Here is a 15,741-nt window from a genome sequence, read left to right as displayed (position 1 = left end):
GGTGTTCAGAGCATGCTAGATAGCTAATTACCACAGGTGTTCAGAGCATGCTAGATAGCTAATTACCACAGGTGTTTAGAGCATGCTAGATAGGTAATTACCACAGGTGTTCAGAGCATGCTAGATAGCTAATTACCACAGGTGTTTAGAGCATGCTAGATAGGTAATTACCACAGGTGTTTAGAGCATGCTAGATAGGTAATTACCACAGGTGTTCAGAGCATGCTAGATAGGTAATTACCACAGGTGTTCAGAGCATGCTAGATAGCTAATTACCACAGGTGTTCAGAGCATGCTAGATAGCTAATTACCACAGGTGTTCAGAGCATGCTAGATAGCTAATTACCACAGGTGTTCAGAGCATGCTAGATAGCTAATAACCACAGGTGTTCAGAGCATGCTAGATAGCTAATCACCACAGGTTTTCAGAGCATGCTAGATAGCTAATTACCACAGGTGTTCAGAGCATGCTAGATGGCTAATTACCACAGGTGTTCAGAGCATGCTAGATAGGTAATTACCACAGGTGTTCAGAGCATGCTAGATGGCTAATTACCACAGGTGTTCAGAGCATGCTAGATGGCTAATTACCACAGGTGTTTAGAGCATGCTAGATAGCTAATTACCACAGGTGTTCAGAGCATGCTAGATAGCTAATTACCACAGGTGTTCAGAGCATGCTAGATAGCTAATTACCACAGGTGTTCAGAGCATGCTAGATAGCTAATTACCACAGGTGGTTCCTCTGTCTTCCGTCAGTCTAACTAGCGAATAGCATAAGCTGGTAACACAACTTGCTAAGAAAAGACAAACTAGCTTTTTGCAGATATAATAAACACAAACTAATAGTGTAATTATAGAACGCTTGTGGATTTCTATTAAGAAGCAAAGTGGGAACTGCGTCGTAGTCATCAACATTGTTGCATGTGCTGCATTGACCATGCAGACTGAACGCAAGTGTGTCGTAGTCAAGTGACAATAAATGGCTCCTTGAGTGACTGGGTGGGGCTAGGTCTGTGTGGAAATCAGGGGGTGGGGCTAGGTCTGTGTGGAAATCAGGGGGTGGGGCTAGGTCTGTGTGGAAATCGGGGTGGGGCTAGGTCTGTATGGAAATCAGGGGGTGGGGCTAGGTCTGTGTGGAAATCAGGGGGTGGGGCTAGGTCTGTATGGAAAGCGGCATGGAGAGAGGGGAGAGAGAAGGGAAGTATAAAAAAGAAACGATTAAAATTGACATTACACACAGTGTATCACATTTAACAAACCAAACATTAAAATACTGTTATAGAAGGTAAAGTAAAAATCCGGTACGTGCATCAATACCGGTATATTGTCAAATACGGTATACCGTCTAGCCCTAACTGAGAGTCATGATCAAGGGATATTCCACCCCTGCATTCAGATGTGTTTTCCGACTCATATCTCGCACCGGCTCCATGTTGTCTTAATGTAACCATCCATGATTGCGTTCCGACCCCAATGCAGCTCAGTGTAAACTAACGTAACGGAAGGGTGGGTATCTTCTGGTAAAGTAACTAGCTGTTACTTTTAAAATATGCCACACCATATTTTTTCATAACGTCTGAATTTCCTAAATCACTCGGAACATTCATTGATCGCAGACAGAGCAATGATATGTAAAAATGCTTCAGCTTACACGCATTTCCGTTTCACACAAAGGTAGCTAGCTCTGTGTGAATGAAAGACAGGATACTGAGGTTAGTGAGATTTTCTAGAGCTGCCGGAATGGGCTTTTCCTCCATTCATCTTTACTTGATTCCAGTGCTATGACAGAGTGGCAGGTAGCCTAGTGGTTAGAGTGTTGGACTAGTAACCGAAAGGTTGCTAGATCGAATCCCCAAGCTCACAAGGTAAAAATCTGTTGTTCTGCCCCTGAACAAGGCAGTTAACCCACTGTTCCTAGGCTGTCATTGTAAATAAGAATTTATTTTTAACTGACTTGCCTAGTTAAATAAAGGTTCAATAAAATGTAAAAAAATGACGGTCATGAAATTTGTGTGGACTGTCATGTGAATTCCTCACGTCCTCTCTTCTCAAAACCCATTGAGGGGAGGGACCTTGGACCTTATCCGCCAATACATTTGACGAGATAAGGGAGAAAATGATTTGAGAAAGAGGCTTGTGATCTCTTTAAAAAAAATTGTATATAATGGTTGTTCAATCCTTCTCCCTTCTAGGATAGTGAAAGATGAGTTCTCAGCCATTTTCTACAGCTGGAATGCCTGCTCAGAGTAATCCTGGTGGAAAGCCGGTCTCTATCAATCAGTCATCCAACCAGACAGGTTAACATTATATTGAATATTGGCTTGTTCCTAATGGCATACTATTCCCTATATCAGGAATTTTTGGGGCCGGGGTCCACTTTTATGATACTAAATTCATCAGGGAACCCCTCATAATCAGAACACAACTCGAGTAAGGTAAAAATGAAAAAATAGCCTACAAGGAGTTTTACTACGGCAGTGCATGGCCGGACGAACCAAGTCTTGGGCCGTGGGAAGAAACATTTTAAAGGCCCACCTCTTGGCATTGGAGATAAAATTGTGCAGTTTTCAAGCAAATGTCCTGCAAGTCTTTAAAAAAATGTCCATGCGGCAGAGACAACTTTGAGATTTTACAGTACTGTGGATACCAATATCCCTGTGAGTCTCCAGGCCTATGTTGCCCAGGGTTAAGGACATACATTGTAAATAAGTAAAAAAGGCACTCCTCTTTTCCCATATGTGAGCCAACCACATATCACAATCATATCAAGTATCATAGTCAATTCTATTTAACTTTGCTGTTAAATACTTTAAGAAAAAAAATGTAGTTGATATGATTGTGATATGTGGTTGTCTCACCTAGCTATCTTAAGATGAATGCACTAACTAACTTAAGTCGCTCTGGATAAGAGTGTCTGATAAATGGCTAAAATGTCATGTAAATGAATAATGTAAATGTAAATGAATACTGTAAATGTAATGTAAATGTAATGTAAATTAATAATGTTAATGTAAATGAGTAATGTAACTTTAATGTAAATTAATTACGTTAATGTAAATGAATAATGTAAATGTAATGTAATGTAAATTAATAATGTAAATGAATCATGTAAATGAATGTTACATTGTATGGTATTACACCCTCTGAACTTATTCTACGGATCCCTTGGCCAGAATTCATTTAATCTGTTAATAATAATAAAAAATATATGATTGTGTGTGTATATATATATATACACTGCTCAAAAAAATCAAGGGAACACTTTAGCAACACAATGTAACTCCAAGTCAATCACACTTCTGTGAAATCAAACTGTCCACTTAGGAAGCAACACTGATTGACAATAAATTTCACATGCTGTTGTGCAAATTGAATAGACAAAAGGTGGAAATTATAGGCAATTAGCAAGACACCCCCAATAAAGGAGTGATTCTGCAGGTGGTGACCACAGACCACTTCTCAGTTCCTATGCTTCCTGGCTGATGTTTTGGTCACTTTTGAATGCTGGCGGTGCTTTCACTCTAGTGGTAGCATGAGACGGAGTCTACAACCCACACAAGTGGCTCAGGTAGTGCAGCTCATCCAGGATGGCACATCAATGCGAGCTGTGGCAAGAAGGTTTGCTGTGTCTGTCAGCGTAGTGTCCAGAGCATGGAGGCGCTACCAGGAGACACCAGGAGAGTGTGCAAAGCTATCATCAAGGCAAAAGGTGGCTACTTTTGAACAATATCAAATATAAAATATACTTTGACTTGTTGAAAACTTTTTTTGGTTACTACATGAGTCCATATCTGTTATTTCATAGTTTTGTTGTCTTCATTATTATTCTACAATGTAGAAAATAGTAAAAATAAAGAAAAACTCTTGAATGAGTAGGTGTGTCCAAACTTTTGACTGGTACTGTATATATGTATAACTTAATGAGCTGCATTGCCTGTCTTTTCAATTGGTTCATTTTCGTTTGAGCTCAATGGCATGTTTAGGCCAGCAGTTTAGCTAGCAGCCTCCATGGAAATGTGTTATGTTTTTGGCGCCCCCTTGTGTACTAAACTGGTAATACTGTAAAACCCAGGTGTGAGATTCTGGATACTGTCCAACCCTGCTAGTTATTGAATCTTCCTAAATGGCTGAGTTGCAGTTCAAATCTATGGCAAGACTTGAAAATGGCGGTCTGGCAATGATCAACCAACTTGACAGAGCTTGAAGAATTTTTAAAAGAATATTGTGCAAATACTGTACAATCCAGGTGTGTAAAGCTCTTAGAGACTTACCCAGAAAGACTCACAGCTGTAATCGCTGCCAAAGGTAATAACATGTATTCACTCGGGAGTGTGAATACCTATGTAAATACGATTTTTATGTATTTCATTTTCAATACATTTGTAAAACGTTAAAAAAAACACACAAAAACACGTTTTCACTTTGTCATTATGGGGTATTGTGTGTAGCTAGGGGTGAGGGGAAAACGTATATTTAATCCAGTTTGAAATCAGGCTGTAACACAACTTAAATGCGTTAAGTCAAGGGGTATGACTACTTTCTGAGGGCACTGTACTTTCATAACAGAAATCAACACAATGTTTAGGCTATTACTGTCAAACCAAATAATGGTTCTAGAACAATCTACAGGAACATTGTGTAACAAAAGCACGAAAATTAACAATATACTTTTGTAAGAGGAAGTCGGTGTCGGTAAATTTCGGTTTATCGTCCCAACTCTAAAAAGGAGTGTACTACATAGTGAATAAGGTGCCATTTGGAACTGAACACATTTCCACAGTCCTCCAGAGTTTCTGGTAAATTCTGTCCAATTGTATGTTATGATGTTTATTAAAACTCAGACTGCTTGTGATGAATGGTTTTCTAGCAGGACCAGGTGAGGACAGTAGTGGTGATGTGGACCACCATGGTCCCCAGGACCTCCCAGCCAGCAGCAGGGGAGGACAAGAAGCCCTGTCGTTCAGAGAAGACAAGCAGGAGACTGGAGTGGTCAGACCCTACCCTCAGGTTAGTGGATACTCTAGTTCCCTCAAACTCAACTCTGGACCTTGAAGCCAGTTCCACTGTGTTTTTTCATAGTTTCCCTCTAATCAAGGACTGATTTTAAACCTGGGACACCAGGTGGGTACAATTAATTACCCTACGAGGCTCCGGACCTCGTAGGGTAAGAGTTGAATACCCTTGCTCTAGGGTATAGGATAGCTCCGGACCTCGTAGGGTAAGAGTTGAATACCCTTGCTCTAGGGTATAGGATAGCTCCGGACCTCGTAGGGTAAGAGTTGAGTACCCCTGGTCTAGTTGATAGTGTACATGTATTTGTTCGCTCCAAATGGCTCCATAATCCCTTTTATAGTACTCTTGTTTTGACCAGTGCCCATTGTATGCAATTTGGGACGCAACCTATAATGTACAGATAACATTAACTGCACTTTCTCTATTTTCTCATTGATTGCAGGCTTTTTATTGTCTAATGTTCTATGTCCTGAATCTCCGTCAAACTCTTTAGTCCAAGACTAGGCTTTAATCTGTCCCAGAATCCACCCCGATATGTATTCACAGAGAAAGTCAATATCTTATCTCATCATCCCTCCTCAGGTCCCGGTTCAGACCCACAGCCTGCAGTCCCAGGTCCCAGCTCTGTCCCAGCAGGTGCCCAACAAGGCGGGTACACCTGGTCAACCTGTCACCGTGTCCAACCTTCCTGTCCAACTACTGCAGGCCCAGCCTGCTGCCCTCGTCGACGGGCAAATGAAGGTAAGACCTCTCCATGGCTGTTTCCCAAATTGCACTTTTTTTGCTATTTAGTGCACTACATTTGACCAGGGCTCTAATTGAAAGAAGCACACTATACACCCCCATTTCCCCCTCTTCCCTAGCCGGATCCCAGATCTGTTTTATCTATAAAGGTAATATTAAAACACCCCATTTCCCCCTCTTCCCTAGCCTGATCCCAGATCTGTTTTATCTATAAAGGTAATATGGTGGTATTTAAAACACCCCATTTCTCTCTCTTCACTAGCCTGATCCCAGATCTGTTTTATCTATAAAGGTAATAGGGTGGTAATTAAAACACCCCATTTCCCTCTCTCCCCTAGCCTGATCCCAGATCTGTTTTATCTATAAAGGTAATATGGTGGTATTTAAAACACCCCATTTCTCTCTCTTCACTAGCCTGATCCCAGATCTGTTTTATCTATAAAGGTAATAGGGTGGTAGTTAAAACACCCCATTTCCCCCTCTCCCCTAGCCTGATCCCAGATCTGTTTGTGGTGTATAGCCAACTATACACGATGGCATGAACACATCCCTTTTCCCCTGCCTGCTATCATCTGATTGAGAAACTCACCCAGTCAGAAGTGTCCTAAAATATAGAATCAAAATGATTGATAGTCTATGTTATCACTATCTTAAATCAAATCTATGTGTGTTAGGACAGCAAATATCATAGAAACAAATCTATGTGTGTTAGGACAGCAAATATCATAGAAACAAATCTATGTGTGTTAGGACAGCAAATATCATAGAAACAAATCTATGTGTGTTAGGACAGCAAATATCATAGAAACAAATCTATGTTTTCATAAAATGTGTGATGTGTTTTATTTCTTCTTCTTCAGGCTGCCCTGAAATCGCTGGTGCCCAGCCGTCTCATCGCCCCAGCCTCCAGCCAGGTCCAGGGGGGCCACATCCCTCTCCCCCTGCCCCCCAAGGTGCAGCCTGCCCTGCTTGGCCACATCACTGTCACCCTGGAGAGCCACATGGTTCCCACCTCCTCCATCCCTGTGGCAACCATCAGTGGACAACAGGTGACTACATAGCCTGCCGTATTCTTATTGGCTTTTGTTTGTGATCATTGCTTTAGAATAACTTTCATGAATAAGCCATTAAAGGGGCAGTTTCCTGGACATAGATTAAGCCCTAATCCGGGATCAAAACTACATCAATAGATTATCTCTGTTGAAAATGTGTTTTTAATCTAGGATTAGACTTGATCTGTATCCAGAAAAACGTATTTTTATTATGGACTGATGTTTTTGACCTGTTCTTATTTCAGGGCCACTCCAGTAATCGGCATCACCTCATGCCAGCTAATATCCAGATCATTAGGGCTCCTTCTGTTCCTCAACACACATTCAGTTCTCACCTACCCAGAGGTACGTACTGCGTCTCCCTAACCCCCTAACGCATCTCCCTAACCCATCTCCCTAACCCCCTAACCCATCTCCCTAACCCATCTCCCTAACCCCCTAACCCATCTCCCTAACCCATCTCCCTAACCCATCTCCCTAACCCATCTCCCTAACCCATCTCCCTAACGCATCTCCCTAACCCATCTCCCTAACCCATCTCCCTAACCCCCTAACCCATCTCCCTAACCCATCTCCCTAACCCATCTCCCTAACCCATCTCCCTAACCCATCTCCCTAACCCCCTAACCCATCTCCCTAACCCATCTCCCTAACCCATCTCCCTAACCCATCTCCCTAACCCATCTCCCTAACCCCCTAACCCATCTCCCTAACCCATCTCCCTAACCCATCTCCCTAACCCATCTCCCTAACCCTTCTCCCTAACCCATCTCCCTAACCCATCTCCCTAACGCATCTCCCTAACCCATCTCCCTAACCCTTCTCCCTAACCCATCTCCCTAACCCATCTCCCTAACCCATCTCCCTAACCCATCTCCCTAACGCATCTCCCTAACCCATCTCCCTAACCCATCTCCCTAACCCATCTCCCTAACCCCCTAACCCATCTCCCTAACCCCCTAACCCATCTCCCTAACCCATCTCCCTAACCCATCTCCCTAACCCATCTCCCTAACCCATCTCCCTAACCCATCTCCCTAACGCATCTCCCTAACCCATCTCCCTAACCCATCTCCCTAACCCCCTAACCCATCTCCCTAACCCATCTCCCTAACCCATCTCCCTAACCCATCTCCCTAACCCATCTCCCTAACCCATCCCCCTAACCCATCTCCCTAACCCATCTCCCTAACCCATCTCCCTAACCCATCTCCCTAACCCATCTCCCTAACCCCCTAACCCATCTCCCTAACCCATCTCCCTAACCCATCTCCCTAACCCCCTAACCCATCTCCCTAACCCATCTCCCTAACCCATCTCCCTAACCCATCTCCCTAACCCCCTAACCCATCTCCCTAACCCATCTCCCTAACCCATCTCCCTAACCCCCTAACCCATCTCCCTAACCCATCTCCCTAACCCATCTCCCTAACCCCCTAACCCATCTCCCTAACCCCCTAACCCATCTCCCTAACCCATCTCCCTAACCCATCTCCCTAACCCATCTCCCTAACCCATCTCCCTAACCCATCTCCCTAACTCATCTCCCTAACCCATCTCCCTAACCCATCTCCCTAACCCCCTAACCCATCTCCCTAACCCATCTCCCTAACCCATCTCCCTAACCCATCTCCCTAACCCATCTCCCTAACCCATCTCCCTAACCCTTCTCCCTAACCCATCTCCCTAACCCATCTCCCTAACCCATCTTCCTAACCCATCTCCCTAACCCATCTCCCTAACCCATCTCCCTAAACCCCTAACCCATCTCCCTAACCCCCTAACCCATCTCCCTAACCCATCTCCCTAACGCATCTCCCTAACCCATCTTCCTAACCCATCTCCCTAACGCATCTCCCTAACCCATCTCCCTAACCCATCTCCCTAACCCATCTCCCTAACCCATCTCCCTAACCCATCTCCCTAACCCATCTCCCTAACCCATCTCCCTAACCCATCTCCCTAACCCATCTCCCTAACGCATCTCCCTAACCCATCTCCCTAACCCCCTAACCCATCTCCCTAACCCATCTCCCTAACCCATCTCCCTAACCCCCTAACCCATCTCCCTAACCCCCTAACCCATCTCCCTAACCCATCTCCCTAACCCATCTCCCTAACCCAGCGTTTTGGTTGGAGGTCTAACCCCCAGGTGTTTCATAACAAACATTCACTTCCCATTTACCCTCAACCTATATTACTGTCCGGAGGGGAAATTTTTCACATTCTATTTTTCTTGCGTGTTGCACTTCTCTGGCTCGACCTCTAGAGGGAGCTCTTACCCTCTGCCTTTCATTCTGCAATATGTTCCCCTAATCCACATTGTGCTGTCTGTCTTCCAGGGGCGGTGGCTGCAGCAGTGATGTCCAGCTGTAAAGGGCCTGCTGTTCTCAGACCAGCATCAGGGGCCAGTGTAGGCCCTGTTCAGCACACTGTACATCACATCACCCACCAGTCTATCCAGGTGCTTACCCCAGTGTTATGACGGCTCAATTGCATTATTATGGTGGGAGGCTTGTGGCGAGTTTACAGATCAAATGTTAACTTGCACACCATTGTTTTTCCTCATTTGTAGTGCAGGAAACGACTGCCCCCGGGGGTTTTGACTTACTTCATTGTAACAAAGATAACTCCTGCGTTCACGATTTTCCCTCTGTAGTTGTTTGTGTTGACAGTTCAGTCAGTTTTGTAGGGAAACATGGTGTGATTCTCTCCCTCTCTTCGTCCTCAGTCTCGTTCCCCTGTCACAAGTTCTACAGCAGTGGCCCCTATCTCAGCCACCCGGAACCAGTCCCCTGTCACAAGCTCTACAGCAGTGGCCCCCATCTCAGCCACCCGGAACCAGTCCCCTGTCACAAGTTCTACAGCAGTGGCCCCCATCTCAGCCACCCGGAACCAGTCCCCTGTCACAAGCTCTACTGCAGTGGCCCCTATCTCAGCCACCCGGAACCAGTCCCCTGTCACAAGCTCTACAGCAGTGGCCCCTATCTCAGCCACCCGGAACCAGTCCCCTGTCACAAGCTCTACTGCAGTGGCCCCTATCTCAGCCACCCGGAACCAGTCCCCTGTCACAAGCTCTACAGCAGTGGCCCCTATCTCAGCCACCCGGAACCAGTCCCCTGTCACAAGCCCTACAGCAGTGGCCCCTATCTCAGCCACCCGGAACCAGTCCCCTGTCACAAGCTCTACAGCAGTGGCTCCTATCTCAGCCACCCGGAACCAGTCCCCTGTCACAAGCTCTACAGCAGTGGCTCCTATCTCAGCCACCCAGAACCAGCCCCCTGTCATCAACCCAACATTCACCCAGTCTGCAGAGGTGCTGCATGGGTAAGTGGCACAGTAGCTAGCCTGGCGTTAAAGGGATAGTGTGAGATTTTGGCCCTTTATCTACTTAACCAGTCAGATGAACTCATTGTCAGGGCTCTAAATTAAAAAGGTGCTCCTAACTTTAAAAAGTTTGGAGCGCCAGAAAATAAGAGAGCGATATACCCTAAATGAATCACAGCCACTTCTGACGGGAAACCACTTTTGACGGGAAACCCCATGACATGTTGTGCTCTAGAAACGAATATGTAACCCTGTAAATGCATTTGTTTATTATAAAAAAAGCTAAACTGTGATGACAACATGCAAGAGATCTGTCATTCATTGACTTGCCGAAGAAGATATCCCCTTTCTTTCTGTGTCCCCAGATGTTTGGATGTACTGGTAAAGTTACCAGGTTGTTAGCTAGCTAGCTAATGAGGTAACATGACTGATGTTAAGATGTACTGGTAAAGTTACCAGGTTGTTAGCATAGCTAGCTAATGAGGTAACATGACTGATGTTTGGATGTACTGGTAAAGTTACCAGGTTGTTAGCTAGCTAGCTAATGAGGTAACATGACTGATGTTTGGATGTACCGGTAAAGTTACCAGGTTGTTAGCATAGCTAGCTAATGGGGTAACATGACTGATGTTTGGATGTACTGGTCAAGTTACCAGGTTGTTAGCATAGCTAGCTAATGAGGTAACATGGCTGATGTTTGGATGGTGTTAGCTAGCTAGCTAATGGGGTAACATGGCTGATGTTTGGATGTACTGGTAAAGTTACCAGGTTGTTAGCTAGCTAGCTAATGAGGTAACATGACTGATGTTTGGATGTACTGGTAAAGTTACCAGGTTGTTAGCTAGCTAGCTAATGAGGTAACATGACTGATGTTTGGATGTACTGGTAAAGTTACCAGGTTGTTAGCATAGCTAGCTAATGAGGTAACATGACTGATGTTTGGATGTACTGGTAAAGTTACCAGGTTGTTAGCATAGCTAGCTAATGAGGTAACATGACTGATGTTTGGATGTACTGGTCAAGTTACCAGGTTGTTAGCATAGCTAGCTAGTGAGGTAACATGACTGATGTTTGGATGTACTGGTAAAGTTACCAGGCTGTTAGCATAGCTAGCTAGTGAGGTAACATGACTGATGTTTGGATGTACTGGTAAAGTTACCAGGTTGTTAGCTAGCTAGCTAATGAGGTAACATGACTGATGTTAAGATGTACTGGTAAAGTTACCAGGTTGTTAGCATAGCTAGCTAATGAGGTAACATGACTGATGTTTGGATGTACTGGTAAAGTTACCAGGTTGTTAGCATAGCTAGCTAATGAGGTAACATGACTGATGTTTGGATGTACTGGTAAAGTTACCAGGTTGTTAGCTAGCTAGCTAATGAGGTAACATGACTGATGTTTGGATGTACCGGTAAAGTTACCAGGTTGTTAGCATAGCTAGCTAATGGGGTAACATGACTGATGTTTGGATGTACTGGTCAAGTTACCAGGTTGTTAGCATAGCTAGCTAATGAGGTAACATGGCTGATGTTTGGATGGTGTTAGCTAGCTAGCTAATGGGGTAACATGGCTGATGTTTGGATGTACTGGTAAAGTTACCAGGTTGTTAGCTAGCTAGCTAATGAGGTAACATGACTGATGTTTGGATGTACTGGTAAAGTTACCAGGTTGTTAGCTAGCTAGCTAATGAGGTAACATGACTGATGTTTGGATGTACTGGTAAAGTTACCAGGTTGTTAGCATAGCTAGCTAATGAGGTAACATGACTGATGTTTGGATGTACTGGTAAAGTTACCAGGTTGTTAGCATAGCTAGCTAATGAGGTAACATGACTGATGTTTGGATGTACTGGTCAAGTTACCAGGTTGTTAGCATAGCTAGCTAGTGAGGTAACATGACTGATGTTTGGATGTACTGGTAAAGTTACCAGGCTGTTAGCATAGCTAGCTAGTGAGGTAACATGACTGATGTTTGGATGTACCGGTAAAGTTACCAGGTTGTTAGCATAGCTAGCTAGTGAGGTAACATGACTGATGTTTGGATGTACTGGTAAAGTTACCAGGTTGTTAGCATAGCTAGCTAATGAGGTAACATGACTGATGTTTGGATGGTGTTAGCTAGCTAGCTAATGAGGTAACATGGCTGATGTTTGGATGTACTGGTAAAGTTACCAGGTTGTTAGCTAGCTAGCTAATGAGGTAACATGGCTGATGTTTGGATGGTGTTAGCTAGCTAGCTAATGAGGTAACATGACTGATGTTTGGATGTACTGGTAAAGTTACCAGGTTGTTAGCTAGCTAGCTAATGAGGTAACATGGCTGATGTTTGGATGGTGTTAGCTAGCTAGCTAATGAGGTAACATGACTGATGTTTGGATGTACTGGTAAAGTTACCAGGTTGTTAGCATAGCTAGCTAATGAGGTAACATGACTGATGTTTGGATGTACTGGTAAAGTTACAAGGTTGTTAGCATAGCTAGCTAGTGAGGTAACATGACTGATGTTTGGATGTACTGGTAAAGTTACCAGGTTGTTAGCTAGCTAGCTAATGAGGTAACATGACTGATGTTTGGATGGTGTTAGCTAGCTAGCTAATGAGGTAACATGACTGATGTTTGGATGTACTGGTAAAGTTACCAGGTTGTTAGCATAGCTAGCTAGTGAGGTAACATGACTGATGTTTGGATGTACTGGTAAAGTTACCAGGTTGTTAGCATAGCTAGCTAATGAGGTAACATGGCTGATGTTTGGATGGTGTTAGCTAGCTAGCTAATGAGGTAACATGACTGATGTTTGGATGTACTGGTAAAGTTACCAGGTTGTTAGCATAGCTAGCTAATGAGGTAACATGACTGATGTTTGGATGTACTGGTAAAGTTACCAGGTTGTTAGCATAGCTAGCTAGTGAGGTAACATGACCGGAACAAGGTGTAAAACAAATGCAGCCCGCGACATGGTTTATGACGGGGAGAAAAAGATTGTGCCGGTAATATGTGTCAAATCTTTTGAACTGTTTGGATTAGAAACAAGCAGTTTGCGCTGTAGTAATGGTACAAGCATGACGCTAACGAATCTGCGCTCGGGGGAAACAATGGTACAGAAACGCAGAAAGAAAACAAATATAGGATTTTTTTTTTTTTTTTGCACAGTGCTCCCAAATTAAATCCCCCTGTGTAAATGAGAAAATAAACAATAGGATTTCCATTTAATCACTTGTATAAATGACAAGGTGTGTGTTTGTGCCCACAAGGTTTAGAATTCAAATTTGAAGTTTATTGACCATGTATAATATATTGAAACAATACCCACCAGAGCTTTCACCTTAAAAGGGATGGTGGGTTGATGATGTCACATTAAAAGGGATGGTCTGTTGATGATGTCACATCAAAAGGGATGGTGTGTTGATGATGTCACATTAAAAGGGATGGTGTGTTGATGATGTCACATTAAAAGGGATGGTGGGTTGATGATGTCACATCAAAAGGGATGGTGGGTTGATGATGTCACATCAAAAGGGATGGTGGGTTGATGATGTCACATCAAAAGGGATGGTGTGTTGATGATGTCACATTAAAAGGGATGGTGGGTTGATGATGTCACATTAAAAGGGATGGTGTGTTGATGATGTCACATTAAAAGGGATGGTGTGTTGATGATGTCACATTAAAAGGGATGGTGTGTTGATGATGTCACATTAAAAGGGATGGTGGGTTGATGATGTCTTGTGTTACCTCCTCCAGGCATCCAGGGCTGACCATCCACCCTCCTCCTGCCACCATCAGTATCCAGCGTCACCAGGGAGCCAGGGACACAGCCACACGCATCACCCTGCCCTCCCACCCTGCTATAGGGGGGCAGAAACCCCAGCCCCCCCACACCATGACACAGGTCAGAACCTGTGAAGATAAATATTTACTTTTGGCGCTGTACTCCAGCCTTTTGGATTTGCGATCAAATGTTTAGTATCAGGCAACAGTATAGAATGTCACCTTTTATTTGAGGGTATTTTCATATACATATCTGTTTTACTGTTTATAAATTAAAGCACTTTATATATCTAGTCGCCCGTTTGAAGAAGTACAGATGTAGGATCTTAATTGGATCTCCCTGTTGCAGGAAACGTTTAACTTGCAGGAAATGTTTAACAGTGTATTTGAGGTTTTAAAAAAAAAAAAAAGGCTTCTGAAGTTAGTAATTTCCACTTTGAAATTTCAGACTTGATTTCCCCTTTACGAAAAATGTATAAATGTCCTGTTGTAGCAAACTGGCTCAAATTAAGATCCTATATCTGTATTTGGACAAAATTCACTTATAGCGTATTAAAATAGTCAAACGTTTAGTATTTGGTCCCATATTTCTACCAGTCAATGACTACATCAAGCTTGTGACTCTGCACACTCGTTGGTTGCATTTACAGCTTGTTTTGGTTGTGCTTTGTCTTATGTTTTGGTTGTGCTTTGTCTTATGTTTTGGTTGTGCTTTGTCTTATGTTCTGGTTGTGCTTTGTCTTATGTTCTGGTTGTGCTTTGTGTTATGTTCTGGTTGTGCTTTCAGGTTATATTTTGGTTGTGCTTTCGGGTTATATTTTGCCCAATAGGAAGTGAATGGGGAATAATGACTGGCGTAATCTTTCTAAGTGAGTTGATAAGATGTTTCTAGACATTTCTAAATGAATCCTGATAATGCCATGTTTAACAAAAATCGGTAATGAATAATGAGTGATGATGGCATGTTTACCAAAAATAGGGGCGATTAGCATTTTGTGGGGGGGAGGGGGGGGTTATAATCTTTGTAGATGCATCCAATGGGTTTGTAGAGTCACAAGCTTGACGTAGTCATTGTATGCGAGGAATACGGGACCAAATAATACACTTTTGACTTCTTAAATACACTATAAGTAAATTTTTTCCAAATACTTATGACATCTTCAAGTGGCGGGTATATATAAATCAAATCAAATTGTATTTGTCATATGCGCCCGAATACAACAGGTACCGTGAAATGCTTACTTATAAGCCCTTAACCAACAATGCAGTGTTATGAAAATAGAGTAAAGATAATATTTACGAAATAAACTCAAGTAAAAAAATGTAACATAACGAGGCTATATACAGAAGGTACCGGTACTGATTCAATGTGTGGGGGTACAGGTTAGTTGAGGTAACTTGTACATGTAGGTCGGGGTAAAGTGACTATGCATCAATAATAAACAGCACGTAGCAGCAGTGTAAAAACAAAGGGGAGGAGGGGGGGGGGGTCGATGTAAATAGTCTGGGTATCCATTTGATTAGTTGTTCAGGAGTCTTATGGCTTGGGGGGGTAGAAGCTGTTAAGGAGCCTTTTGGTCCTAGACTTGGCGCTCCGGTACCGCTTGCCGTGGGGTAGCAGAGAGAACAGTCTATGACTTGGGTGACTGGAGTTTTAGGACAATTTTATGGCCTTTCCTCTAGATTATAGGTCCTGGATGGCAGGAAGCTTGGTCCCCGTGATGTCCTGGGCCGTTCACACTTTCCTCTGTAGCGCCTTGCGTTCGGATGCCGAGCAGTTGCCGTACCAGGCGGTGATGCAACCGGTCAGGATGCTCTTTGTTGCATTTGTAGAAC

At 43.5% G+C, this 15,741-nt stretch overlaps 1 protein-coding gene across 4 annotated transcripts in view; it reads left to right on the top strand.

The window, feature by feature from the left end:
* The window catches only part of LOC129869463 (histone deacetylase complex subunit SAP130-like), a 53,325-nt gene that overhangs the window by 1,638 nt on the left and 35,946 nt on the right, over nucleotides 1-15,741 (top strand). For all 4 annotated transcript variants that reach the window (XM_055943912.1, XM_055943914.1, XM_055943913.1 and 1 more), the window contains exons 2-9: nucleotides 2,196-2,300; nucleotides 4,871-5,010; nucleotides 5,599-5,757; nucleotides 6,621-6,809; nucleotides 7,058-7,157; nucleotides 9,155-9,276; nucleotides 9,544-10,139; nucleotides 13,879-14,026. In XM_055943912.1, coding sequence (XP_055799887.1) covers nucleotides 2,207-2,300; nucleotides 4,871-5,010; nucleotides 5,599-5,757; nucleotides 6,621-6,809; nucleotides 7,058-7,157; nucleotides 9,155-9,276; nucleotides 9,544-10,139; nucleotides 13,879-14,026 — 1,548 coding nt within the window. In that variant the 5' untranslated portion in view covers nucleotides 2,196-2,206. The remainder of the gene's footprint in view (nucleotides 1-2,195; nucleotides 2,301-4,870; nucleotides 5,011-5,598; nucleotides 5,758-6,620; nucleotides 6,810-7,057; nucleotides 7,158-9,154; nucleotides 9,277-9,543; nucleotides 10,140-13,878; nucleotides 14,027-15,741) is intronic.

Source organism: Salvelinus fontinalis, chromosome 14 (genome assembly GCF_029448725.1).
Source record: "Salvelinus fontinalis isolate EN_2023a chromosome 14, ASM2944872v1, whole genome shotgun sequence".
In the NCBI taxonomy this organism is placed as follows: Eukaryota; Metazoa; Chordata; class Actinopteri; order Salmoniformes; family Salmonidae; genus Salvelinus; species Salvelinus fontinalis.
This window is presented reverse-complemented; position numbering and strand designations above follow the sequence as displayed.